The sequence below is a fragment of the Hyaena hyaena genome, unplaced genomic scaffold, assembly GCF_003009895.1.
Source record: "Hyaena hyaena isolate Hyena2069 unplaced genomic scaffold, ASM300989v1 scaffold_877, whole genome shotgun sequence".
Lineage (NCBI taxonomy): Eukaryota > Metazoa > Chordata > Mammalia > Carnivora > Hyaenidae > Hyaena > Hyaena hyaena.
Genome location: NW_024081514.1, coordinates 652,148 through 679,917, shown reverse-complemented (window position 1 = coordinate 679,917; position 27,770 = coordinate 652,148). Strand labels below are relative to the sequence as shown.

Genomic DNA, 27,770 nt, shown 5'->3' with positions numbered 1-27,770 from the left:
TCATCTAATGTAAAACTTTCTGTAAATAATGGACTTTGAGCTGAGAACCTCATTCACACATCCCTCTTTTATCTCACAACTATCAGAGTGACTGTTTATGTGCCAAACATGCTTCTCAGGGCTGGGTGTGAGTGAACAAAACAGCATGTCCTGGTCCATGCTCTCTGGGAACCTATCTTGTGTTCTAATGGTGGGTGGGGTTGAAGAGGGAGAGAGCGGAGACATGGAAATGAACAAAGTAATTCTGTTTTGTCATGGAGTGTGGTGGTACGGTAGGAGTATTTTTGGGTTAGGTGCTAAGGCAGACTTCTCTGGGTAGGTTTTATTTGAGCAAAAACATGAGGATCATTGGGACCAGTCAGGTTGGGAAAAATAAGAGAGAATAAAATAAAATAGGTAAGAAAATACTGGAAAACATTTTAATGCATGGGAGGCTTTCCATACCTTCCCATCCCAGAATGAAGTCACGAGACAGTGTTTAAGTTAACCACTGCGTTCAGGGGCACGTAGGGGGGCTCAGTCGGTTATGCGTCCGACTTTGGCTCAGGGTTTGTGGGTTCAGGCCCCGTGTCAGGCTCTGTACTGACAGCTCAGAGTTTGGAGCCTGCTTCTAATTCTGTATTTCCCTATCTCTCTCTGTTCCTCCCTTGCTCATGCTCTGTGTGTGTCTCTCTCAAAAATAAATAAACATTAAGAAAAAAGGTAACTTGTGTTCAGATAAGAACTTAATACTCGATTAAAGTAGCATCTGGGGCATCAAAGCAAAGGGAAAGGGATAGGTTGTTTACAAATAGACCTGGGGAAATTTGTTGCTGTATATAGTAGGTGTGAGTCTTTGCTCAGTTAGCTGTTTCTTGGAGCCCATTCATGCCTATGGGACAGGAATTATGTAGCAAAATAAAACTGATATAGATGAAAAATTCCATCATTGGAGTGATTTGTTTTTTCTTTTTAACTTTTAGATTTCTTAATCTGTTATTTCTATTCTCTCTTCAGAAGCAGCAAAGACTTTGTTTTGACCAGTTTATTTCTGAAATTTTCCAAAAGTTCTGTTTACTGGAATACTGAGATAAGAAGTCACAATTCTATATTTGATGGCCAGAGATTAAATCCCAAATCTGTCCTGACATCTAAGGCTTCCAAGTCCTGACCATAAGACCTAAGAGCTGGATCTGGGCCAGAGCCTCCAGAGTGTGGCTAAATCCGGCAGTGGCCAGGAAGATAAGAAAGAGAACTGACTGGAAGTAGTTTGACACTAAGAGCAGGACAGAATACCCTTGGATTTAGTTGTGTTCATAAAGAAGTGCATTTTTAAAAAATTTCCAGCATTTTTTTATCATGAGTTCTTGATTTGGGCCTGTGAGAATCTGAGGTTTGATTGGACATTTGTTTTTTTAGACACTTTAATGAGCTATCACAGTCTCAATGTGAAATGTTGGTGAGTCTCATGGCAGTACAGATTAAATTAACATTTAAAAAATTTTATGCAAGGAATTATTCATTTTAATTATTTAATTATTTTTTAAAACGTTTTCGATAGAGAGCATGAACGGGGGAGGTGCAGAGTGAGAGGGAGACAGAGAATCTGAAGCAGGCTCCTCACTGACAGCAGAGAGCTTGATGTGGGGCTTGGATTCCCGAGCCGTGAGATCACAGCCTGAGCTGTGAGATCACGGCCCGAGCTGAAGTTGTACACTCAACCGACTGAGCCTGGCTGCCCATTCATTCGTTTTTAAAAATTGTGTCCGTTATCCATTCTGTCATTGATTATATGATTATGCATATATTTGAAAGAAATCAGATATTGTGTTAATGCTATGGGTTCTGTTATAGGCTTTATAGGAAAATGTTTGTCTTTTATCTCTGGTCTGCTTCAACTAAATTTGGCTTGGTACTTGACTATTAGTGGTAGGTATCCAATGACGTATATCCTTATTAAAGCTGCTGCTTTTTTCTGAATTTTACACTGTTTTTCAAACCATGGTACTGTAGACTGACAAGTCTGTGACATTTAAGGTGTTTGCTTAAATTCTTGACCTCTGTACTTCCTCAGGTACTTCTTCAAATTTTTAGTGATCTATGATTTTTTTTCTTGGAGAAAGGTATCATCTTGTAACAATTCAGTTGCTCTAGGGTTGGGAATCTAATTACCTTGTATGACATTATGGCAAAGGAGTACCCAGTGGATAGATAATGGTAATGTTAGAGCTTTTCACTCAATAATGTAAAATAAACTATACAGACTGCATTTTAACTGAATCTGGAGCAAAGTGCTTTATAATGTTTTCTGTACTCCCAGAAGCATGTGATATTTACCAGCTTTACCTTTATTATTATTATTATTATTATTATTATTATTATTACTTTTGTGTAGTTTGCAAGACTGGCTTAACCAGTGTCAGAAGGACTAAAATAAATATTGATTTTTTTCAATATAGATGTATTGAAACAAATATCATGCTTAAAATGACAGTCCTTCAATAAACAGTTATTCAGCATATACTACATAAAAAGCACTCGCGAGCTGCTTTTCAAGATTCAGAAATGAGTCATGTGTATCTCCTGACATCCAGTTCTTTGAAGTTGTCTGGGAGATTATAACCTTATGAAAAGGAACTTCCGAAGTGACCTGCCGTGGCTTTGCCTAGGGTAGTGGGCGGGGGACGTGTCACCACAGATGCTTTATTAAGAATGTTTTATCACCAGGATCCCATAGTTGAAATTTATTCCCTGATTTAAAAAAATTTTTTAGTAACTAATATAAATCCTGGTTATACTTACTTAAGGGCTGTCCCTAATGTTTATGTGGTTTTAAATCTTTTATTTGAACTTCTCTTGTATGTTACTTTAAACTCCTATATTATTTTCTCTCTAGTTTGCTACAAAATGGTCAGTTTGAAATTGTGACAGGTGGCTGGGTTATGCCTGATGAAGCTGGTTCACATTATTTTGCCTTAATTGACCAACTAATTGAAGGACATCAGTGGCTGGAAAAAAATCTAGGTATGTATTAATGTCTTTCTCCTTCATTTGGATGACTTTGGGCAATTAATTCGGGGGAACATAAGATGAGGCTCCATTTTATTATTTTAAAATAACCAGCTTTCCTGGTATTTTTTAAATCCCTCATTAATTTATGATGTTTATTTGGTCATAAGCTAAGTTACATAAATATAATATGGTCACTTTTAGGGTCATCTGCTTTGTAATCTATTATTTTATGTATTATTCTTATTAATTTTAGAATAATTTTTTATAACAATATCCCACTGGGGTTTTAATTTTATATTAGTTAAAACTGTTAGAAGAGGCAAGTGTCTAACTTACTTGCCTAAGAAGAAAAAGCAAAAGAAGAATGAAAGGAAGGTATTAGTTTTATTGAGAATTATAGAGATATGGTAACTTAAGGTATGGTTGGATCCAAGGAACTCAAATTATGTTGTCTAGGTACTGTCTCTTCTGGTTGTGCTTATTTTTGCATGGCTTTAGTCTTCTTCTGGCTCTCTCCACATGGTGAGTAAAATGGCCATAGGCAGCTAGGACTCTACTATGCCTAGTCGAACCAGGAGAAGTTTTTCTTAACACCTTATCTAATTGGCCCACTTTTGATTAAGTGCATAACTCTGAGCCAGTTTCTGTGGCTAGAGGCATAAGAGCTGAAATCACCAAGGGCTAGTCAGCTTATTGGAAATGGTCATGGGAGAGAGGGGTTTATTGAAGGCAGGGTCAGTCTCACCTGAGCCATGTGAATGGGTCGTCCATGAAAGAATCCAGTTCCCATAAGAAGTGGGGAAGAGAATACTGCACTGATAAAATCAGATGCCCACTATAATTTGTAAGAACATGGGGCTTATTTAAAGCTTTGCAGTCTCTAATATTTGCATGCTGCAACATGGTATGTAAATTCTCTTCAAATATTCAAATAGTATCTTAGTACAGTTGTGTAGCACTTAGGAAATCCAAGTCCCCAGACACTAGCCAAGGGCAAACCTTCCAAGCAAGACTTTTCTAAAGATAGCACTGCCATCTTCTCTCTTTCCTGCATAAGCATGATATGTGCAACTTAACTCTAATGATGATAGCAATCACACCAACAATATGGCAAAAGAAAAAAATAGAGTAAATATACAGATATGCTAATAATTGGTAGATCAGGTTGAGAAATTTATATAGGACTTCTTCATGTGATTCCTATACCTTTTCTTTAAGTGTGAATTCTTCCAGAATAAAAATAAAGAATTAATGGGGGTGGCAGGGATTTTAGCTGAATAATGTGTTGTTTGGAAACACCACCTCTGTTTCTCCATTTTTCAGTTGATGGGCATTTAGATTATTCCCATTTTTGGCTGCTGTGAATAGTGCTGGTATACACACTTGTGTAACTTTTTATGAGGACGTATGTTTTCTTTTCTTTGGGGTACGTACCTAGAACGGAAGTGCTGGGTCATAGGGTAGCGTGCTGTGTTAAGCATTTTGAGGAGCTGCCTGATTGTTTTCCAAGATGGCTGTACCATTTTACATTCCCACTAGCAGTGTATGAGGGTTCTCATTTCTCCACATCTGCAACAGCATTTGTAACTGTCTTTTTTATTTTAGCTATGCTAGTGAGTGTGAAAAGGTACCTCATTATGGCTTTGATTTGCATTTCCCTAAAATCTAATGATGTTAAGCATTTTTTCACCTTGTATTGGCTGTTTGTATATCTTCTTTGGAAAACCTACTACTTTGTTTATTCAAAGTATTTGCTATTTTTACAGTTGGGTTCTTTGTCTTTTTATTGTTGACTTGTAAAAGTTCTTTATATATTCTCGATACAAGTTTCTTGTCAGACATTGATTTGCACGTACTTTTTTCCATTCTGTGGGTTGTTTTTCAGTTTCATGAAGGTGTCCTTTGATGCACAAAGGTTTTAATTTTGATGAAGTCCAGTTTATTTTTTCTTTTGTCACTTGTGTTTTGATGTCATAACCAAGAAGTCATTATCTAATCCATGGTCAGGAGCTCTGTGGTTTTTTTCTTAGAAATTTTATGGTTTTAGCTCTTACATTTAGGTAATGAACACATTTGAGAATATGAAGTTTCTTCTAGTAGCTTTGGCTGCATCTTGTAAATTCATTTTTTGTTTTGTCTTCTAAACAGTTTGGAACAACATGTTGTTTTGGATACTTTATTCTTATATTTGGCCATGGAACACTTTTTACATTGTTTAGGTTTTTGTCGTTAATTTCTGCTTTTATGAACTTTATTATACTAATAGGATCATTAGAAACTTTTTTTAAGTTTGTGTTAAGATTGTCTTTTGCCCAATATACCCATTTTTGTAACTGTTCCCTGACTTCTCTTATGTTTTAATACTAAATGTACTTGAAATAATCCAGTTTTATTAATTATCTTATTCATAGTACTCATGTTCTAATTTTTAAGTCTATTAGGTTTGCCAGAATTTGTGATGTACTTATTCTTTTTAATGATCATTTCTTGTTATTTTTCCTAACGTGTTTTACTTTGATATATTTTGATAATCTTAATCTTACTTTAGCACAAAATCTTTTTCATGAAAAGAGATAAGAGCTAAGCAGAGACCTATAAAGGACGCCAGTATTGTGCTAGCTAGATTTTCCTTGGTACAACACATATTTTTTTAGAAGGAAGTAAGGAGCAAATTTAGGTAAGAGTGTAGCATAAAAAAAATCCAAAATTTTATAAAGCGCATATGTTTGCCCTCTTGTTTGTGCGCATGTGCGGGCATGCGCCTGTGTGTTATAAAACCATAAGTTAGTACCGATGCTTCCTTTTTCAATTCAGGATCACAAAGCACATCCTGCTCTCCCAAATTTACATATTCTGTAGTTCGTTTTTTTAACTAGTGTGAAACTTGGCTCCCTTGTTTTAATTTGCTCAATCTCAGGATATATGAAAAAGCAGTTCCAGAATTTGTTAAGCCCATACCACCACAAAAAACCCAAAAATACTAAGTAGGGTTCAGAATTCCTTTACAATTTTTATAGGTAAATTCCATATGTGAAATGCAAAAGTACGTGGGCAGTTCTTTGAGTTTTGACATATGTTCTTGGCCCTCTGAGAGTTGTGACGTTTTCTCGTTAGCCTCCTTTGCTGGCTTCTCATCTCTCTTCATCTTCAGGATTGTTCTACAGAGTTCTTCACTCTCCTCTCATTTCTGCTACTCTGCTTTACACCTGTTTGTATGATACTTTGTTCAGTCACGATCAGGATTAAGTCATTTTTTAATCCTAGAACCTCATATAACCTTAGGTTTATGGAAGGTGCTTAACCAGTGTTTGAGTGAAAAAAAAATGCACAAGGTAATACCACTTATGCAGGTTTATATAGGTTGTATGTGGAAGTTTTCTTTAAGTGTCCTGAATAAAATAAAAAATGAAGTTTGTATAATGCCAGGTGAATAATCACATTTCATTAATTCCAATCTTTGCATTTATTATTTTTATTTTTAATGTTATATCCTTGATGAGATTGAGCTATATCTTTAGTTGATAGCTCTTATAATTGATCTGTGTCAATTGTGAAAAATACCATTGATTCTTTCTAGGTGGAGAGAAAGCACTAGCATCAAAATGTCTTAAGATTTAATGAAATATGGTAGTTATTTGGGCCAGTTCTGCCACTGTATAATAAGATGATTTAGAGCTGTTGTGAAGTATGAAAGACAGCCTACAAATTCCTTAACGTTGGGATTGAAGAGTACAAGTCGAAATGAGTTAGCATACTTTTCTTTATTTTGTAACAGGAAGTTGCTGGGTTGTCCAACTCAAAGGAAAACAAGACTGTGAGGTCTTAGAGGGCAGGGCAGGGGTTAGATCCTGTTTGTTACTCCAGCTCCACTACATGGCAGTAGCTTTCTAATACCTATTAAAGATGGCAGAGTGCTTGTTTCAGCTCGTTGATTAACCTCCAGTGCGATTCCCCTGTCTGGGAGGACATGGCAGAGCCAACATCCCCTCGTCTGGAAGTCCTGCTGGGAGTGTTTGCTAAAGGGCAATGCTGGGCATGGTCAGATCGTTTGTCCTCACACCTGGAATACCACAGAACTCTGATGGCTCTGTCTGTAATGTGACTTCTCTTCACGTCATTGTCAGTTAAAAAAAATAACTCTTATTTTCTTTATCAACAGGAGTGAAACCTCGGTCCGGTTGGGCTATTGATCCTTTTGGACATTCCCCAACAATGGCTTATCTTCTCAGACGGGCTGGATTTTCGCACATGCTTATTCAGAGAGTTCATTATGCAGTTAAAAAACATTTTGCATTGCATAAAACGCTGGAGTTTTTTTGGAGACAGAATTGGGGTATGTAGGGTTTGATGAAAGTGTAAGATCTCACTTGACCTAGATGTTATTTCACAAGGGTTATGAACTCATGCTGTTACAGGTTTTATTCAGAGTGTCAGTCTTGAAAATTAGGTTGCTTAAAGATACACATTCTTAGAATTTTTTCCCTGGAGTTTTTGTGTTAAGACTCTTTTAAGCAGTGGTGAATATATTTATCTGTAGCACATTGTGGACTCTTTTTTATGCCTAAAGGAAGTAAATAAATGTAAGGAATTAGTCTTTTGTAAATGTTTTTTTTTTTTCTATTTTGAAAAGAAGCTGTTTCATACAAACTTGAACATGTGTTAAATCTCATATCCAGTCATTTATTTCACATTCAGCCCGTGTTTCCTCCTTCTGTCTTACCTGTCTCTGCATCTAGTAAGAATTGCCTTTTAAAACCTTAATCCTGGCCTCCTAGAACAGCCTTCCTGTTATCTATACTGCTGTTCTCACACTGTATTCTGTGGGTGCACATGTGTTCCAAGGTCAGACTTTCGCAGCTCTTTGCCAGGTGGGGGGGCGGTGAGGAGGAGACAAGATTTAGGCTTCTTAAGATGTTTTTGCCTTTCCCAATGCCCATTTAATTCAGAACGTTTTATTATTTCTTTTTATATATTGAGTTCTTATTATGGGCCGTGCATTGTATTGTATGCTTTATATTCAATCTCATTGAATCTTTCTCCTTTAAATTCAGTTTTCTTATAATTCCTTGTAAATGGTGAAGGAAGGGATGCTTGGAATGTAAAGCCATTCATACTTGCCACAAGTCATATGGGCAGTAGGTACAGAGATGAGGTTTCAGTCAGCTTTGTATAGTTCACAAACCCAGGCTTTTATGTACCCTGGCATTCACTGCCATCCTGATACTGAGTTTTCCTTAAGATTTCATCTGCAGAAAGGATTTTGTTCCTAAAACAGTGTTCAGAAATTGCTGTAATACATCATATTTTCTTTCCTGTGTAATTTAGTCGCTCCCCCAGATGTTCTCAAAAAATAGTTTGCCAATCTAGACAGTAGCTTCCTTATATGTACTGCCATTTTTTTTCAATAAGGAAAGAAATTAACTCTATGTTTTTATTTTGGAAAATAAAAATCTGTAGGGAACACAAGAAGTTGTAGGGGCTTATATCCTGTATAGTTGGATCAAATGCAAAGGAGCATATTAATTTACAAAAAAAAAAAGGATTGTTAATTTGAAGAGGCCCTACTTAAACAGTCGCCTATATTCAAATTGCCCATACATATCAGCAAGAAATTACTAAGTACTTTTATGTACTTAATACCATGCTTGGAAAAAATACAGAAAACTTCCTTGCCTATAAGGAAATTACAGTCTTAATTTGATAACAGACAACACCAAATGGAGCAGATAAACTGAAATGTGTAAATGAGTTGCTAAATAGTATGGTGTGAGGTGAAGCATTGGGATGTGGGGTATGTCTTTGATCTATAGGACAAAGGAAGAGAAGATGCCATTAGCTTCTGGACTGTGACAATCTCTGTGCAGATAGCAAGCTGTAGTGACCAGCATCCACAATGTCACGCTGGAATGTGATCCAGTGAAACAACTTACAGCACAGAAATACACAGATTATGATAGCTTTGCAATTTGAAAAAGAACTGATAATTACTTTAACTAAATGGAGTATGAGATAGAATTGGAATATTTTAGGACTCACCAGATAGATTTGAAGATGTTACTTCAAAATTATGTTGGAATTCAGTTGAGCTTCTTTGTGTGTTCTGGTTCTTAATGAAGCAGATATTTTCATATTTTAAAATGTGCATGTTGCTTTTTATTTTGTTGTTGTTGTACATACCCGTTGCTGCAAAGTGGAAATCCATACTTAAATTAAGGCAGGAAGGTACTTCTATAAAAATGACCTTTTTTAACTCCTGGTTAAAACTCCAGTCACCTGGTGGTGGGCTTCTGACCTCTCAAGGCAGTAATAACACTTCCTGGCATTGAGATTTTAATTAAAAACAATTCTGCATCAGAAACCAGTGCTTGCTTTCTATATGTGTGTGTGTGTGTGTGTGTGTGTGTGTGTATGTATATATACATATATATGTGTATATATAGGTGTGTGTGTGTGTATGTGTGTGTATATATAGGTAGGTGTGTGTGTGTGTTTGTTTGCTTTGTTTTTATTCTTGGTGGGTTTTTTTGCTTTTTGCTTTTTTTGTTTTTGAAAACTACTTTTACTTGTCCTGTGCTGCCTTCTTGGTGAAGAGTCCCATTGGCTCTTTATTGGTGACCATCAGGAAGATTCTATGAACTCTTCTGGGGGCACTTCCTTCTCCTCACAGTGAGAAATCAATAGGAATTTACCCAGTATTCTCACAAGCCTCCCTGCTTTCCTTTTCTCCTTATATTCTCTTCATCTCTTCTCACCTTCCTCTGTGGCCAGTGTAATGGTCTTTCTCAGTGTGTCCTATTACTGATGTGGGGATAGATGGGGCAAGAGCTGGCACCCAGGGATGGGCATGGCCGTAATTTTGGATGAGCCAGTCATAACTTTTGCTTTGGTTTGGTTTGCGTCTTCCTAGGTCAGCAGATGCTGGTTCATGATGGGTCTCTGCTAAGTTCATATAGAGGAGGTAGAGACTGGGATGTGAGTCTCCCTTTTCAGCCTGGTGGTTGTTAAATGCCACTGGAGTTGATGTACTTGTGGTAATTAATTAGGTTGTGGATTTAGGGTCGAGCTTGCATTACGTATGTAGAAAGTACTGGCACTTTGAACATTTTTAGGAAAACAGAATTTATAAATTCAGGTTTGTCTGTTGGCTCTTTATTTTAGATCTGGGATCTGGCACAGATATTTTTTGCCACATGATGCCCTTCTACAGCTATGACATCCCTCATACGTGCGGACCTGATCCCAAAATATGCTGCCAGTTTGATTTTAAACGGCTTCCTGGAGGCAGATTTGGTTGTCCCTGGGGAGTCCCCCCAGAAACAATACATCCTGGAAATGTCCAAAAGAGGTATGAAAATGCATTTCATAAGACACCATCGAACAAAGTAGCAACTCAGCTGTTCATTGCTAAAGGGTTCAGTAGCCAGCATTATCCACGTTCAAGGTATTCATTCAAACCACATTTCAAGCGACTTAAAAATGCCAGAGCTTTGACTCTGCCTTTTATGTGTTATAACTTAATGGAAAGCGAACCATAGTTGATCAATATACAATGGAGAACCTATAATACTCTGTTATTACCATCTCCTTTGCCCTCATTATAAAAACCTTCTGTGTTTGATTGATTTCATATACTTTTGTTGATAATAAAAATTCTGGTCTCTATTGTATACATTGGTAAGAAAAGCAACCCAACTACAAAAACACATTTATTGAAATGGAACACATAAAGAGTGTAATTATCTGTTCCTTTAATAACAATTTCAATAATAGTAAATGCTGCCCAGCTCTGATGAATAACACTCTTTCAATCTTTCTGACATTTTTGGCTTATAGAAAATTTTAATTAGGAATATTTATACTTAAACATATTTATTTAAATAAAAATCAAAGGAATGAATCACTTTTTTAAGAAGAAAATTACGCTAATGATGGAAGCATCTCATTCTATCTAGTTACCTATACTTCTAATTTGAGTGCTTATAAAGCTTAATTTCTTCACTTAAAAATGATCACCATATAATGCATTTAAATAAAACATTGTGTTATAATATAGAGGCGCCTGGGTGGCCCAGTCGGCTAAGCATCTGACTTCTGCTCAGGTCATGATCTCATGGTTCATGAATTCAACCTCCATGTCGGGCTCTGTGCTCACAGCTCAGAGCCTGGATCCTGCTTCAGATTGCTTCTCTCTCTCTCTTTCTCTCTCTCATTCTCATTGTTTCTCCTCTATTCGTGCCCTGTCTCTTTTCTCTCTCAAAAAAAAGTAAAAAACATAGAAAACAAATTGTGTTATAATGTAAACCACTCACTTATGCCAGAAAAATAAGATAGGTTTTTATTTTTTTTTTGATCAATCATATTATTTACTTTCCAAACAAGAAAAATTTTGAGAGTGATAGGGGAAACAAACTGTAAATAAACTACAATGACAGTCATAAAATCTACAAACCAGAGCATTCTTTAACCCTATTTTTAAGACCCTAGTATTTCTGATTTCCACAAACCTACTCTGCCTAGGTTCTTATAAAAATTATCCTTAAGAATGTTTTCAGTAACATGACGGTAACACAAGTGTAGATGTGTTTTTAAGCTCATCAAATTGTAATATGGGAATTGTATAACAATAATTACATGCAGTTTTTTTGCCAGTCATACGGTTGGTGGTTTCCGGGAACTCCGTGCTAGTGCGTCCTGCTGAGAAGAAGCGAGGTATCCTACCTTCCACAGGAGGGTTAAAACAGGCAAGGGTGAGGCAGGTAGTAGGTACCAACCATGGGGCCCAAATCACCCAGGGAACTTTTGAAAAATCTCCAGGCCAACAAAATGAGACTAAAGTGCCAGCATAATCACCCTAGGTGATTGCGAAGCACAATAATAAAGCCTTTTAAATAAAATAAGATCTTTGCACTAGGCACTGTCAAGTCTATTTATTTAAAAAAATTTCTTTTTAAAACTGTATGGAAGGTAAGGTGAGATTGGGTGTCTCTGCCTTGAGTGAGTCCTTGTGGACATAAAATACTCCATTGTGAACTTCTCACTGTGGTACACGCAAAAGTATTTTATCATGGCAGCCTTCTTGAAGCCATAGATCCCTTCTAGCAAAATCTGACTATTTATAGTTTTGTTTCGTTTTGTTTTTAAAGCTGTCCAGTGTTAGGGATCAGCCTGGTTTCTTTTTCCTGGTTCCTACAGCAGTGAAAATCAATGAGGAACTAGCCTGCTTTCTGAGGTTAGGCTAGTTAGGCATGGGAGAATAATCCAGTATTATGTTGCAAAAGGTATAATGAAAAAGAAGAGGTAGGGGCAGAGAGAGTATCCTCTCAGCTTGGGAGGCCAAAGATAGGGAATGTCTTTGAAGGCAGCCAGATGCTTCGGTTGGGGACTCTAAGGGCACCCAAAGACCTGGTGAGGCTCCTGTTTTTCTTTTTTGGTCCTGCCAAGAATACCTGTTTAAAGTGCATTATTAGGGGGAAAAAATCCATTTTTTTGTAATCCTTTGGCTGTGTCCCATCTGACACTTCAAAGATTGCCTCCCAGGAACATACCTTGCTCTCAGTCAGTTCCAGTGATTCTGCAAGTGGTTTCTAGGCACCTGGGGGCAGAGAGATGAAAGAGTCTATTTAATACTTATGTAGATTTTTAAAAAATTTCTTATAAGGCTTGAAATCTTAACTATACTGGTTCCTTCACATCCAGATATCACCTTCCTTTTTACTTCGTGATGAATGAATATCAAACACAGGCCTTCCAGATTAGTGGCACTTGGTTTTTAATACCCTAAAGAAAATGAAATTTAACTATAATTTATAGGTGATACACTTGATACTCTTTAGTTTAGCAGGTTCCTCTACTTCCCAACTAAAGGAATACCATTTTTTATCAAGCTGAGGTTTTGTTCTCATAAACAATATTTTACCTATTATGATGATTTCCATGTCAAATGATAGGATGTTCCAAGGAATTTTTGTCTTGGTCCTCATTACATTGACATTTCTAATGTGGTAAAAGAAGTGAAGAGCAGAATGCTGCTGCACATCTTCAAAGTGATTATCGGCCAGTTCCTTTGTCATTAGTGTACCATATATTTAGGGACTATCCACTGTCTGCCAGGTGGTATAGATTGGTTCCTTGGCTTTCCCATTGTGGACTCCTTCTGAGCAGGAGCTTATGAGCTAGGACAGATGCTAAATGGAAAGGGCACATTTAATGTTTGATTTCTTTCCTGTTATGTGTCTTATGCGTATATACACAAGATATGGTATACCTGGTAGGAAACTTTGGGATTCATTTAAATGACCACTTGCTCTTTTTTATTCTGGTTGCCTGGGGGATCTTTTTTATTCTGGATGCCTGGGTGCTCAGTCATAGTATATCTTATATCTGTGATTTATGTTTGGTTGTTTCACTTATTTATTTTGATTTTATTTGTCTTTCTGTTTGATTAATCTTATTGTACATGTATTTTTTAATTATAAGTAAAAGTCTAGAATTGTTTTTGGTAAGTGTAGAATATTAGTAAATTATTAGTAAGAATTAAGTACTCTACTGAGTGCTAATCTCAGAAAACAATGTTATGTAAGAATATTATGGTTATATTTTACTCACCAAGTTATTAAATTTTGTTAATAATTTAATATTTGCAAAGCAATTTCAGAGACTATCATTATAAAAAGATCGTGAGATTCTAAATTTAGCTAAATGTTTTTTCAAATTATTTCTAAGGGCGCCTGGGTGGCTCTGTTGGCTAAGCATCCAACTTTGGCTCAGGACATGATCTTATGTTTCATGGTTTCAAGCCCTACTTCGGGCTCTGTGCTGACAGCTCCAAGAGCCTGGAGCCTGCTGTGGATTCTGTGTTTCCCTCTCTCTCTCTGCCCGTCCCCCACTTTTGCTGTGTCTCTTTCTCTCTCAAAAATAAACATTAAAAAAAATTTAAAAACTTAATTATTTCTATAAAATATCTCTTTCCATCATTGATATTCTTTGAATTTCTTTCATAAATTTTTATACTGTGAGTTGGAACCTATTTCTGGAAAACCCTTGAAATGAAAATTGGAATACTGGGTAAAAAGCATATCAGTCATTTATCTAATTTATCACTAATTTCTTAAGTGTGTCATTACAACATTGAGAACTACTCTGAGTTCATCTGCTTGTTTAATTTCATTTTGGAACGCCATTCCTAAGTAGCTTGTATTTGTAGACTCCCTCAAATGGTGCCCCAGTTCAGCATTCGGCGGTTCAACCCCAAAGGATTTTCTGCAGAATTAATAGAATATGAAATTTAAAAGCACATCAGCACATTTAGTATTTAGCTGTCCTTTTTAGTCATGGGTGGTTAGAGCTGAGGGAGGTAGAATCCAAAAAACCTAATTCAGTTCCTAAGCTTTATCTGTTGATCAGTACTGAGAAGGACACTGTGACAGAGTTTATTGATGGCAAGTGTGAAGTAAGTTGTTTATCTTCCTTTTGAAAAGGAAATAGAGTTCTATAATTGGTTTCATTCAGACTTTTTTTAATGTTTAATCAGGCAAGTTTAGATCAAATTATAGAAAGACATCTTAAGTCAAAGCAAACTTCAAAGTTTATGTAGATGAGAAATCCTTATTGTCTTTTTTGGACTAAATTATTTTAAAACATGGGCTTTCTGGGATCCAATCTCTGTGGCTGGGCTTCAGGAGGCCATTGATGCTCTCAGCAATTATATGCCAAAGTTGGTCTGTTACTTTATTTCTCTAAGGATAAGGAAAACTATGGGTTTTTCCTCTGTGGTAAGAATTTATCAATATTTTAAATGGATAATGAAAATTAGTGTAGTAGTTTTTAAAAATCTGCCTTATAAATCATAGAAGCCTAGAATTCAGGTAAAATAATACAGTATCTTTTAACATAATACACTTTTTAATGAGTGGCCCCATTGTTCTTTTCTTAATACTGTTACTTTTTTTCTTTTGCAGAGCTGAGATGCTTCTCGACCAGTACCGGAAAAAGTCAAAACTCTTCCGTACCACAGTTCTCCTGGCCCCACTGGGAGATGATTTTCGTTACTGTGAGCGCACAGAATGGGATCATCAGTTTAAGAATTATCAGCTACTTTTTGATTATATGAATTCTCATCCTGAGTATAATGTTAAGGTAATGAGAAAATATTTAATTATAAAAGTGCACTTGAAGTTGAGGCTTCATTATTAAGTGAGGCTAAAACACAATTGCCATAGTTTCTTTGCCCCGTGTCCCAATATTTCCTAGAATATGTAGTCCTTATGTAACACTGTTGTTCTTAAAGAGAATTCTCTATTATTATAGTTACATTTCTAAAGTTGTCCCTTTCCTCCCATTCCTGTAGAATTAAAAAGGCATGACTTTTATGTGGTTATAGACATGTAAGGTGTGATGTTCATTTTTCAGTGTTGTCCTGTTTTTCTACCAGCACTGAAAACTATTTCTCTCTGACAGTGGCGTCCTTGTGATTTAGTAGTGTGACTGGCAGATGCAGATGAACACGTCATGAATTTTGCAAATGCATGTCTTGTGTCCAGAGAATACACTAGCATTTTTCTTAGATGAGAAGTCTTCCAAAATCAATCATTTGCCTGTAGTTCTTACTCTTTTTTTTTACCCCTTGTGGAAAATTTGAAATGTACCCTAAAGTTTTGAGAATACCTCAAGTATCACCACCACCGCACCCCACCCCAGCCTCCCATATCTATGACTCAGCTACTACATTCGTCAAATGATGGGTCACTCTTGGGGCACCTGGGGGGCTCAGTCGGTTGAGCGTCCGACTTTGGCTCAGGTCATGATCTCGCGGTTCGTGGGTTCGAGCCCCGCATCGGGTTCTGTGCTGACAGCTAGCTCGGAGCCTGGAGCCTGTTTTGGGTTCTGTGCCTCCCTCTCTCTCTGATCCTCCCCTGCTCATGCTGTCTCTATCTCTCTCTCAAAAATAAATAAAATATTTAAAAAAAAAATGATGGGTCACTCTCTTGAGCTTCACCCGTGCCTCACTGTCCTCTCTGCCTTCTCCCCCAGATGATTTTGGAGGAAATCTTAGATGTCATGTGGTTTCATCTGTAACTATTTCAGTATATGTCTCTAAATGATAAGGACTATTTAAAAATGTAATCATAATGCCATTATTACATCAAAAAAATAATTCAGTAATATATATCCAGATAGATTCACATTTTCCTGATCCCCTAAAAACATTTTTTAGCAGGTGTTTCGTGAATCACCCTTCAAACAAGAGTGATAGAGGAGACCCTCTGGAAGGAAGTTACCCAGTGTATTTATTATATTCATACACTAACCCATGAGATAGAATATCTGTGAAAATACTATAGAAAGGAAGAAAATGTGGCCTATCATGAGCTTTTTAATTTCCTAAGTTTAGATTTTTCTCCGTGATAAGAATTTTTGAATATTTTAAATGGATAGTGAAAGTATAGTGTTTTTAAAAATCTGCCTTATATGTTATATATAAGTGATGCATCACTAAATTTTATTTCTGAAATCATTTCAGAAATATGTTAACTAACTTGGATTTAAATTTTAAAAATTTGACTTATAAATCAAACTAACCTAGAATTCAGGTAAAATATACAATGTCTTTTAACATAATACACTCCTTATTTATTTAAAAATTTAAAAAAAATATTCATATTTGAGGAACATAGTGTGAGTGCAGGAGAATGAAAGAGAGAGAGGAAGATACAGAATTTGAGTTGTCAGCACAGAGCCCGACGTGGGGCTCAAACTCACAAACTGAGATCATGACCTGAGCTGAAGTCAGAAGCTTAACCCACTGAGCCACCCAGGAGCCCCAGCATAATACACTTTTTAATGAGGTCCCCTCTTGTTCTTTTCTTAATACTATTCCTGTTTCCTCTTTTTCTTTCATAGGGCTGAGACACTTCTGTTTAGGAATGTTACTGTTGAGATTAGAAAGCTCATGATAGGCTACATGCTGTGTAGTGAGAATTCAAGTTTATTAAGTAAATTTAAATAACATCAAATAAATAAACTTAAATAAGATATCAAGTGTATTCAAGATATTTACAACTGAATTTCTACCAAATTATGAACTCTGTTCATTGGGCCTGTGTTTAAATCATCTCAAGGATCTCCTAAAAGACCAAGTTCATACAAAAATGAACACTTGATTAAGGGATGGCATATGTATATGGGTATTTTATTCCTAAATACATCTTCCTAGTGAATGTTCTTGTGGTTCACAAAAGGATCTACCATCTGATTCTGAAGAATTAATCCTGATTTTAGTATTTTACCCATTTCCTCCTCTGTCCACTTGGGCAATTTTTAAAGTAACTTTAAAAATTGGAGTATCACATACATAGGAGACATGCACAGACCCATAAATCTACAGAAAATTTTTTCAAGTTAAAAAAAATCCCACGTAACCACCATCTAGTTTAAGACATTTATAGCATCCAGAAGAGCTCCTTAAATGTCCTTCACATCATTGCCAACTCTTACAAAAGTAAGCTTATTTTCCCTTCTGTCGTCATGATTAGTTTTGTTTCTTTTTAAATGTCATTATGAAGAAATAACTAAGTATCTGTTATTTTGTGTCTGGATTTCCTGGCTCCATGATATGTTTGCCACATTCCTGCATATTGTTGCATGTAGCAGCATATTCACTTTTATTCCTGTATAATATCTCTAGTTTCCATGTGATAAATATGCCATGATTTGTCCATTGTATTGTTGATGGATATTTGGGTTGTTGCCAATTTTTGTCTATTACAGATAAAGCCATTTTGAGTTATTTTGTTCATGCTTTGATACACATATGTGTGAGTTTATGTGGGTATAACATGAGATGGAAGTTTTTGGTCATTGGGTATGTACATGTTCAACCTCAGTAGATATTGCCAAATAGTATTCCAAAATAGATTGCGCTGATTGTTGCATTTTATGACTATTTCAGTTCAGACTTTGTATTGTTAGGATGGATTTTTCATTTTTATTTTTTATGATAGATTGTTTTTTATGTGATTGTTATTTTTTATGTGGTTGTTTTATTTTGTATTTCCCTGGTAGTTCTGAGGTTGAGCCTCTTTTCATAAAGTACCCTTTGTGAAGTGCCTATTTAAGTCTTCTAATCACTTTTCCGTAAATTGGGTTGTCTGTATTTTTGTACAGTTTATAGTTCTTTTATATGTTTTGGTTTGAGTCTTTTTTTTTTTTCCAGATGAAGGTTATGCAAATATTGTCTCCCACTGTGTAAGCCTATTTTTTTTCTTATTGCTGTCTTTTGATAAACAGAAATTCTTCATTTTAATTAAATGTAATATAATAGTATTTTCCTTTATGGTAAGTACTTGTTGTGGCCTGCTTAAGAAATTTTTGTTTATACCTCATGGTCATGAAAATACATTTCTTATGAAGCTGTCCTCCAGAAGTTTTATTGCTTTATCTTCAACATTTAGTTCTGTAATGTGTTTGGAGTTGATTTTTTATGAATTTTATAAGGATGGAGATCAAAGTGCATTTTTGTACATATAAACATATACCACTATATATTGAAAAGACCAGTTTGCCCACTACATTGTAGCATCATCTTTGTCATTAATTATGAATGAAACTAAATTTGTTTGGATCTTGTATAGACTATTCAATTTTGTCTGTTTGACTCATCTCATACTGTCTTAATTACCATAGTTTTAGAATAGATCTTAACGTCTGATAGCATAAGTCTTCTAATTTTGTTTTCTTTCTCCAGATTGTAGTGGTTATTCTCTGTTGTTCTATATAGACTTAGGATCAACCTTTACATTTCTTCCAAAAAACAAAAATGAGTTGGGATTTTGATTGGGATTGCTTTGAACCCATAGATCAATTTGAGTACAGTTAACTTCTTTACAAGTATTAGGCCATCCATGAACGTGGTATATTCCATATGTAAAAAAGGTAATTGACTTTTGCATGTTAACCTTGTACCCAGTAACCTTCCTACATTTCCTTTCTTTCAAGAATTTGTGTCATTCAGTGTTGGCTGCTTTGATTGCCCTTAGATACCTTTCAGTTTTTTTTCTCTCTCTGTGGCTTATTCAGTTACATGTCTTCTCTGTAGGATGTTTGAAGTTATTTTGTCTAAGTTGGAAGCTTACATTTATTATTACTTTCTTTTAGTGAAAGGAAAACAAAAGTAAGTTATTGAATTTAGATGGCTAAAAACTTGACATTGTACTATCCAAGAAAGTCAGTTTGCCATTGATCATCACTTATTTAACAAGTTATGTAACTTTTCCTGTATGTTGTCCTGCTAGAGGAATTTGATTATCTTTAATATTAAATCTGTATTTAAGATAGAAGTTTTTGCCTTTTAATGTAAGAAACATTTACTATTTTTTTGGTTATTTGTTTAGGTATACCAAATATGTATTATATTTGAACTACCAAGAGGCTATGGAAAAAAACACACAAAAAAACTTACTCTTAAATAATTTCTTTGAAACTACATTAGCAAAGATAAAGGATTATATCTCAGTCCTTTGAGATTAAATTAAGTTTGTGAGAAAGCCCACCAGACCACTTACATAAACTTTGACCTGGGAAATTGCCAAGAAGAGTGTATTTGCATCTTGGTTAATACCAAATATTAATTAAAATATTTTAAAAATTTGTAAATAATTTTAAAATATTAAAATATTTAATATTTATTAAAATACTTTAAAATATTTAAAATAATCTATTTTGCTGTTATAAAATTTATTATGTCACAGTTACATTTTGATAACTTATTTTTGTCTTACTAAATCATTGTGTTTCCAGTTGAAATTTGCTTTGGCAACAAAAAAGTAATAGGTAAAACTTATACCATTATTTTCCAGTTGTATTTCTAAGCATTTTACTCAGAACCACTTAGGTAAGTGGTTGAGATAGAATTCAAAGCCATACCATCTGGATCCAGGTTCTGTGCTGTTCTTAACCACTCTGCTAGAGTGCTACCCACTATTTAACTACTCTTAATTATTTTTCTGACACACTGAGTTAAAATGGCTTTCAGTACCTCTCTCTCTCTCTCTCTCTCTCTCTTTGTGTGCAAGGTAGGAAACAACAAAATTAACATCTTACTGTTACTCAAAGAAATACATTCCCTATTAAGTTCTATTTATTTCTAAAAACCCTGCCTTTTAATATCTGTTTACATAGTCTGGTATAATGCTTCTTTTTTCCTTTGATTTATAGAATAGCTTGGGCTCTTAAGAATGGATTTATGTTCTGGTAATTTAAATCATTTCTCAAAAGACCTTTTCGTTTGAGCAGTGAGCCTTGCAATTCTTGTCACTTTTTGTGTTTTACTTCTATTCAGTGTTACCTGCTGGTAGACAAAGGCCATTTTTTTTTTCCTAAATGAGCTACTGTTCTTAAAGTTTCCCTTAAAAGAGCTCAAACTAGGGGCATGGGGAGGCCAGGAGAGAGTGTATGTGCATAAGACATATGAAAATGCTTAATGGTTAACAAAACTGTTATACCAGACTTCTAGAACATTTTGCTTAAAATGTTGTGGCTAAATATATGTAAATAAATTGTTTTATTTTTTCTGCTTCCTTCCAGCTTTCATTCATCTCTGAATTATTCTGTGCCCCAACCCTTGCACATTTTGCAGTTCTGGAGATTTGTAAGGAGTTAATTAGATTCCCATATTTGTATATTTAAGTAGCTCTTCTAACCCTTTAGGTACATACATTTTATTTTAGTTTAATTTGGGACAAGATGCAAGTAAAAGAGTCACAGTGTATTTTCCCCCCTGCTTTTGAGTTTTCTAAAATCTGAGCTAGATTTTCATTGTAACTTGGAAGCACGTCTTTAATATTTATTATTAACTTTTCCTTTCAGTGCTAGATGTAATTTTAAGGTAGAGATGAATAACTGAAGTGTAACTTTTTTTCATTAGATACAGTTTGGAACTTTATCGGATTACTTCGATGCACTGGATAAAGAAGATGTAACCAGTAGAAAGAATAGCCAATCACTGTTCCCTGTTCTAAGTGGAGACTTTTTCACTTATGCTGACCGAGACGATCATTACTGGAGTGGCTACTTTACATCCAGACCCTTTTACAAACGAATGGATAGAATATTGGAATCCCATTTAAGGTAAATTTAAGTTTAGATAGCTATGCTAATTATTCACCTCTTTTATGTTATCATAGCCTTTTTGTAGAGTTTTGCGTAATATATGACATTTATGCAGTGTTAGGATGTGTTTAATGTAATTGCAAAATTTAAATGTAATCAGAGATATGTCTCCAAAGCATAATCAAATTATTACATGGGTTTTTGTTCTGGAAGGAAAAGCAGTTTATGTAATTAGATTTTCTTCTATATTTTATGTTTTCATATGTTTCTAATTAATTACCTGTATTGTTTGCACACCACAATAATATTCATTGGCATCATCATGTGTGTCTGCAGGTCAATAATCAGAGCCAGGGTCAAAAGGAACAAATAGGGCCCTCTAAGTGGCCAAAATTTGGGCTTCAAAGTACATAATCTAAAACTGATGTATTTTATAATATGTAGGAAAACTTTAGAGGCTCCATCTCAGTTCTTATTTATTTTTTTAAAATGCTTTTTTTTTTTTTTTTTTTAATTTATTTCTGAGGGAGAGAGAGGGAGACAACATGAGTAAGGGAGGGTCAGAGAGAAAGGGAAACACAGAATCTGAAACAGGCTCCAGGCTCTTAGCTAGCTGTCAGCACAGAGCCCAATGTGGGGCTCGAACCCACGAAATGTGAGATCATGACCTGAGCTGAAGTTGGACGCTTAACCGACTGAGCCACCCAGGCTCCCCTCAGTTCTTATTTATTAGAAATCTATTTCTGTAGGTATGATTTTCTGCTTAGAAGAGCAAAACTTGAAAGAGATGAGAACTGATGGAGGCAGAGTGATAGACTAAAAAAGTATACTGACATGGAGCATACCACATGGAGAAGGCAGAAGAGTTTGTAGAAAATAAAAATCATCTAAGCAGCCTTATCCAGTAGAGCTTTTCATCAGTGTCCAGCAGAACTTTCTGCAGTGAGAGAAATATTCTATGTTCTGCACTGTTTAGTATGTAGCCGCTAGCTGTGTGTAACTGTTGAGCACTTGAAATGTGACCAGAGTGCCCAAGGAAATGAACTCTTAATTTCATTTAATTTTAATTAATTTAAATGCAAATAACCACGTGGCTAGCAGCTTTCTTAGTGAGGAGCGTAGTACTAAGTGACTCAGCCTTGTTTTTTGGTAAAGATTAACCACCTCAGGGACTCCTGAGGCTCTGTGTGTATGTGTGTGTAGCCTGGATGTTAATTGATCTTCCTGTTCGTTCACTTTCAACTTAGTTCAGATCATGAATTCATGTTGATTAATTTTCATGATGAATCTCAGTATTAGAAAGTAATGTCATACCTACTTTCTTCTATATACTGGTAGAAACAGTACGTTTTGGAAAGCCTTGATATAAAAATCATGAGTTTTTTCAAGAGTTGTACTTTGGTATAACAGTGTGTTTTTACTATTTTTACTGTTACCATAAGTGTCATTATCATTATTTCAAAAGCCTGATCTTTGTTTTCTGGGATACTCAGAAATGTGAAAAGTGAATACATATTACTGTATTTGTAATAAAATTGTATTTGTATATTAGAGGAACTTATATATTCGTATCCGATAGAATATTATCTATTATGTTATTCTAAACCTGATAAAAACAGAGAAAGTACCTAAGAAATACAAAGATTTCTATTGGCCCACTACATTTTTTGCAAGTGTCAACTATTTCTTAGTGACGAAAAATTATGAAATGTGGACTCAATTTATTGAGCATATTTAAAATAAAGTACTTAGGGCTGGTGATATATTTTGAAAATTCTGCTTTAAAATAAAACAATAATAAAACATATAATTGTGAATTTCAAAATGTAGTTAACTTATTTGAAAATAAAATTGTCTTTTAATTGATACTTCATCTTATAGCTTATTTGTAAAAAATACGGATAAAATAGAAGAGTATAAAGAAGAAAATAATTTTTAAATCCCATTTTTACATTTTGGGATGTCATATGTATGTATTCTTTTCAAAACCAGGAATATGTGCTATGGACATATATGAACATATATACAGTTACTTTCATTCAAATTTAGTGTTTCTCATGCCATGAATTTTAGAAGGGTTAGAATTTAAAAGTGGAGATTATTTAATATCCTTTAATTATTTCAAAATTTAAAGAAATTCTTTTTTTTAAGTACTTCACATTTCTTTTTCCTTATGTCTTGATACATTTTTTATATTGCCCTTATTTTCTCTTCATCATTTTAATATGTTTGGCATAAAGAATCTTACTACATTTTTTATTTTATCAAGCCATATCTGCTTTCAATGAAGTTCTTTTGAAGCCTATCTTGAACCATATCCTCTGATGGAAAAAAAAAGTGAAAATGATAAATCCTATATTCTTGCTCAAAAACTGTTCTTAAGCTCAAGTGCTTTATTCTTTAAAATAAATGAGAAAAGACAGCATGTGTTTTATCATCTTTCAGTTTATATTGTTAAATTCTCTATAGTTGTTGAATGTTATCATTCAACACTTACACTAGCTATTGTCACTGAGTTGTCAAGCCATCATTTTTCTGCCTCTCCTTTACTGTTATCTCCCCCACTCATCTCCCCACACCGTCTCTTCTTTAATGTACATATGTGAGAGTGAACTGATGATGAAGTCCATGGTTTGTGTCTTTGCTGATCTCGGAGATAAGAAAGGACAGAAACCGTTAACCACTTCTCACTGCTGTGTTGAGATTTTTTTTCATTATGTTGTACATAAGTTAAACCTATCATGCTGCTGGTGGATACTGGCTTCTTTCCAAGAACATCTAGAACAAGGGCCCTTTGTATCAATTTAGACATGATGTTCTCTGATAATCGATAGTTTAGATTTACTAGATGATGGATACCTTGATGGTTTTATAGAAATGCTTATTATCAGTATCTTTTTTAAATAAATTATACTGAAATTGTGGGTTTTTGAAAAACCACATTTGAAAATGTATTAGTACCACATGTTTTAAAAAGTCAATATTTGTTTTGAAATAAGAATTAATGACTGTTTTATGCAACTAGGGCTGCTGAAATTCTTTACTATTTCGCCCTGAAACAAGCTCAGAAATACAAGATAAGTAAATTTCTTTCATCATCCCATTACATGGCACTGACAGAAGCCAGAAGAAATTTGGGGCTGTTTCAGCATCACGATGCGATCACAGGAACTGCAAAAGATTGGGTGGTGGTGGATTATGGTACCAGGTAATATAATTATTGAAAAATGATTATAAAACAAAATCTTTAAAAATGTTGGGTCACAGGCTTATATCTTTGACGAAGCTGTTAAGGTACCTCTGACCGTATTACTAATGATAAGCGTTATAAGTATTGCTCTAGAGAAACAGCATCAATTTTCAAAGCATTTTTCAAGAACTCTGTTGATGTTGTACTAGCCGTTCTAACTTTTTATTGCAGTGGTCTGCAGGTGGAGTACTAAAACATTATTATAAAACTGATGGTTTTCTCTTACATATAGTGTGGTAATTGAGTTACCTTCCTGACCAAGGTAATAGGTAATGAATTGTAGCTATAATCCAGGGAGATAAAGAGCCACATTTCATTGTATAGCAGCTTAATTTCCTGTTTCATATCCGGTTGTTCTCAGATACCTCATTGTTTTTTTAAAGGGACGTTGACCAAAAAAAATCAGCCTAGAAGATAGCCAGGAAGTAGAAGAACCTTGCAACCTTGACATATATGAATAATCAAAGGACTGGGGATGAGAGGGGATGGCATGGGTATTGATATCAAAGCCATCTTCAACTCTCTGAAGGTTTGTGAAGATCATTGAGAGAGCAGAAGCTCAGGTATTTTCACAGTGCAGAATTGGGAACAGTGAGTACAGGTTTTAGCTCAGAACAACTGGAGACTCTGTAAAATAGTGCTTCTCAATAGTGGAAAGGCTTACCTTTTATGATGGATTTCTACCATCATGCCCAAGTTTGGATTGGATCAGTGTAGAGGAGATTCCTATGTGGGGGAGGAGTTTTGACTAGTGTTTCTTTATGGTTTAGATTAATTTTTCTTCCAGATTTTTTTTCCTATCAGTAAGGTGAGGTTTGATAATATTTTAAAATTGTTAAAATATGCCCTGATTTTCTTATAGATTTAAAAAATGACCCTTTTTAAAATAAATGCTTCCATATGTGAATTTTATACAACACATAAAATCAACATTAAAAATTGATCTACAACTAATATTACTAATTGTAATAAGTGCTATTTAAGATTTTAGTTACAATATTTTGACTCTGGGGAAGAAAATCTTGAGGTTTCATTAGGTGACTTGAGTCCTTGAGAATATATTCAAGGTAATATCTTAAATATCTTCTCAGTTTTCTTGGGGCAGATATATTTGGCATCTGTTGAGGTTGAGCTGGGCTTAAAGTGGAAAGCACTCACTGGATGATGATACTGGTTTTTCCCCCACAGAAGGCATTTTTGAAAGGTCAGATCCTCAAAAACTTAAAAACCATTAGCAGGCAAGGCAAATGGCCTTGGGATCGGTCCAGGATAATTTTTCAGTTGTTAATTTTTCACTAACTTGCTTTTTAGGGTCTGTACCACCCTCTCCATCCACTGTCCCCCACATCATGGGTCATTCATGCTGCTTCCCTGCCCTCACAACTCCATCCTCTGAGACGTTGAGAGGTTTACTGATTCTGATTTCCCTGCAGAACATATACATTTATTACTATAAGTAAATATTTTTTCAAATAAAACATCTTAAAAAAATTTCTTTTCATTGAAAAATATTGTACTAATTTACTGAGAGCACTCTGAAATTAGTCCTTGTTTTGTTAGAAGCAAGTATTAGTTTTAAATATAGGTTCCGGCTACATGTCCATTTAATAGGATAAATAAAAAAAAAAGTTGTTATTTACATAATTAAATACTAACACAGAGAAAGGATAAGAACACTCTTAATATATAGATTCAAAAATCTCTGTGAGAGATACTTTAAAAAACAAGGCAAAAGCAAAACAAAACAAGTTGCAAAAACTATGTATAACAATAAAATATTTTTAAAACAGTAAGGTCAGATCCTCCATTTTTTCCTTTTCACCTCCTCCTGCCTTCTTGGTTTATTGAGAGTTTAAAAGTGAAGGTGCTTAGATTCAGAGCAGAGTTTCTAAGAGGAAATAAAGAAGTCATTCTCCTGCATTGTCTGCCTGTCTCTCTGCATTCTCTCTGGCTGCCATATTGAAAGAGACTTGGGTACAGGTCATTGAGTTTTTGCTACAGAACATTTTCTGTCTCCTAACCTTTCCAGAAGGACTGTCATTAGGTCTTCCATATGTTTTGTTATGCTTTTAGCATATAAAAACATCCCAGTGCAAAATTGCCTCTTAGAGAAAAAAGACACAATAATTCTCAAATTGTACTTGACGTTTGTAAATTTGCTTTGCGAGTACTTCACACTTCATTGAAAAGTCATACACAATTATCAAGTCATTAGCGTAGACATTTTAAGGAGGAAATTTGAAAACAAGTTAGAGAATTACAAACAAAGAAGCAGCTAGCATTGGGTGTTCTCTTGTTCTTGGATCATTGACTGTTTATTCAGATGTTGGCAGAAGTGTCCCTGTGAACAAGTGTATGAGTTCAGGATTGCATTTGGCTGCTAGTAATAGCAACTTGAAACTGAATAAATTCTGTCCTACTTATTCTTATGCCATGTGAAAGAAGTCTTTGGGTCCTCAGTTTAGGTCTGGCAGCTCCACAGTGCCAAACAGGGATTCAGACCCTTCTCACTTCCTCTTCTGCCGTCTAAGGCTGATTCGTTACTTAGAGTACGGCTTTCTCAACAGTAGATTGAACGTTTGTATAATTATAACATGGAGAGCAAGAATACATCATGGCTATTTGAAGGTTAATTTCTAATCATGGTATGGAAAAATGAGTGAGACTGGGACAGTGTTGGCGGTCAGTGTTGAGCTTAAATGTGGCTAATGGGGCTGTGTGGAAGAGAAGAAATGGTAATGAGATCGGTTACACAAAAATGGAAAATTCTGTCAGTTCATACCTTGTAATTAAGGTAGGTAGGAGAAAACAATGAACAAAGGGTGACTATGAGGGTCCAAACATACAGATCAAACTATTCATTGAAACAAACATATGATAATACCTGATATGAACAGCAGTAATGATAACAAAGTAGAAAACTGGTTTCTAAATTATGTTCCCTGAACTGTTCCATATTGATAGGATAAGGGCATGTTAGGAACTTAGAATCTCTGAGAAATCCTACAAGGCTGAAATGTTGAAACATTAAAAATTTGGTTTGCCCAGTGTTTCCCAAACGTATTTGCTGTGTTTAGTCTTGTTTTGCTTTTTTTTTTTTTTTTTTACAAATACTTTATTGTCAAATTAGTTTCCACATAACACTCAGTGCTCATCCCCGTAAGTGTCCTCCTCTATGCCCATCCCCCCCTCCCCCCCACATCCATCAGTCCTCAGTTTTTGTCAGCATTCAAGAGTCTCTCATGGTTTGCCTCTCTCCCTTTCCCCCACCATTTCCCCCCTTCTTCTCCCCCTTGGTCCTCCGTCGAGTTCCTCCTAATCCTCCTATACGTGCAAACATATGATATTTGTCCTTCTCTGCCTGACCTATTTCGCTCAGCATAACACCCTCAAGGTCCATCCATGTTGCTACACATGGCCAGAT

The 27,770-nt window shown here is 35.2% G+C and overlaps 1 protein-coding gene across 1 annotated transcript in view; it reads left to right on the top strand.

Annotated features, from left to right (window-relative positions):
* Positions 1-27,770, top strand: part of MAN2A1 (mannosidase alpha class 2A member 1) — a 172,827-nt gene that overhangs the window by 55,952 nt on the left and 89,105 nt on the right. The window contains exons 5-10 of the mRNA XM_039220332.1: positions 2,876-3,003; positions 7,151-7,324; positions 10,150-10,336; positions 14,949-15,126; positions 20,912-21,114; positions 24,122-24,304. Of these exons, the coding sequence (XP_039076263.1) occupies positions 2,876-3,003; positions 7,151-7,324; positions 10,150-10,336; positions 14,949-15,126; positions 20,912-21,114; positions 24,122-24,304 (1,053 nt within the window). The remainder of the gene's footprint in view (positions 1-2,875; positions 3,004-7,150; positions 7,325-10,149; positions 10,337-14,948; positions 15,127-20,911; positions 21,115-24,121; positions 24,305-27,770) is intronic.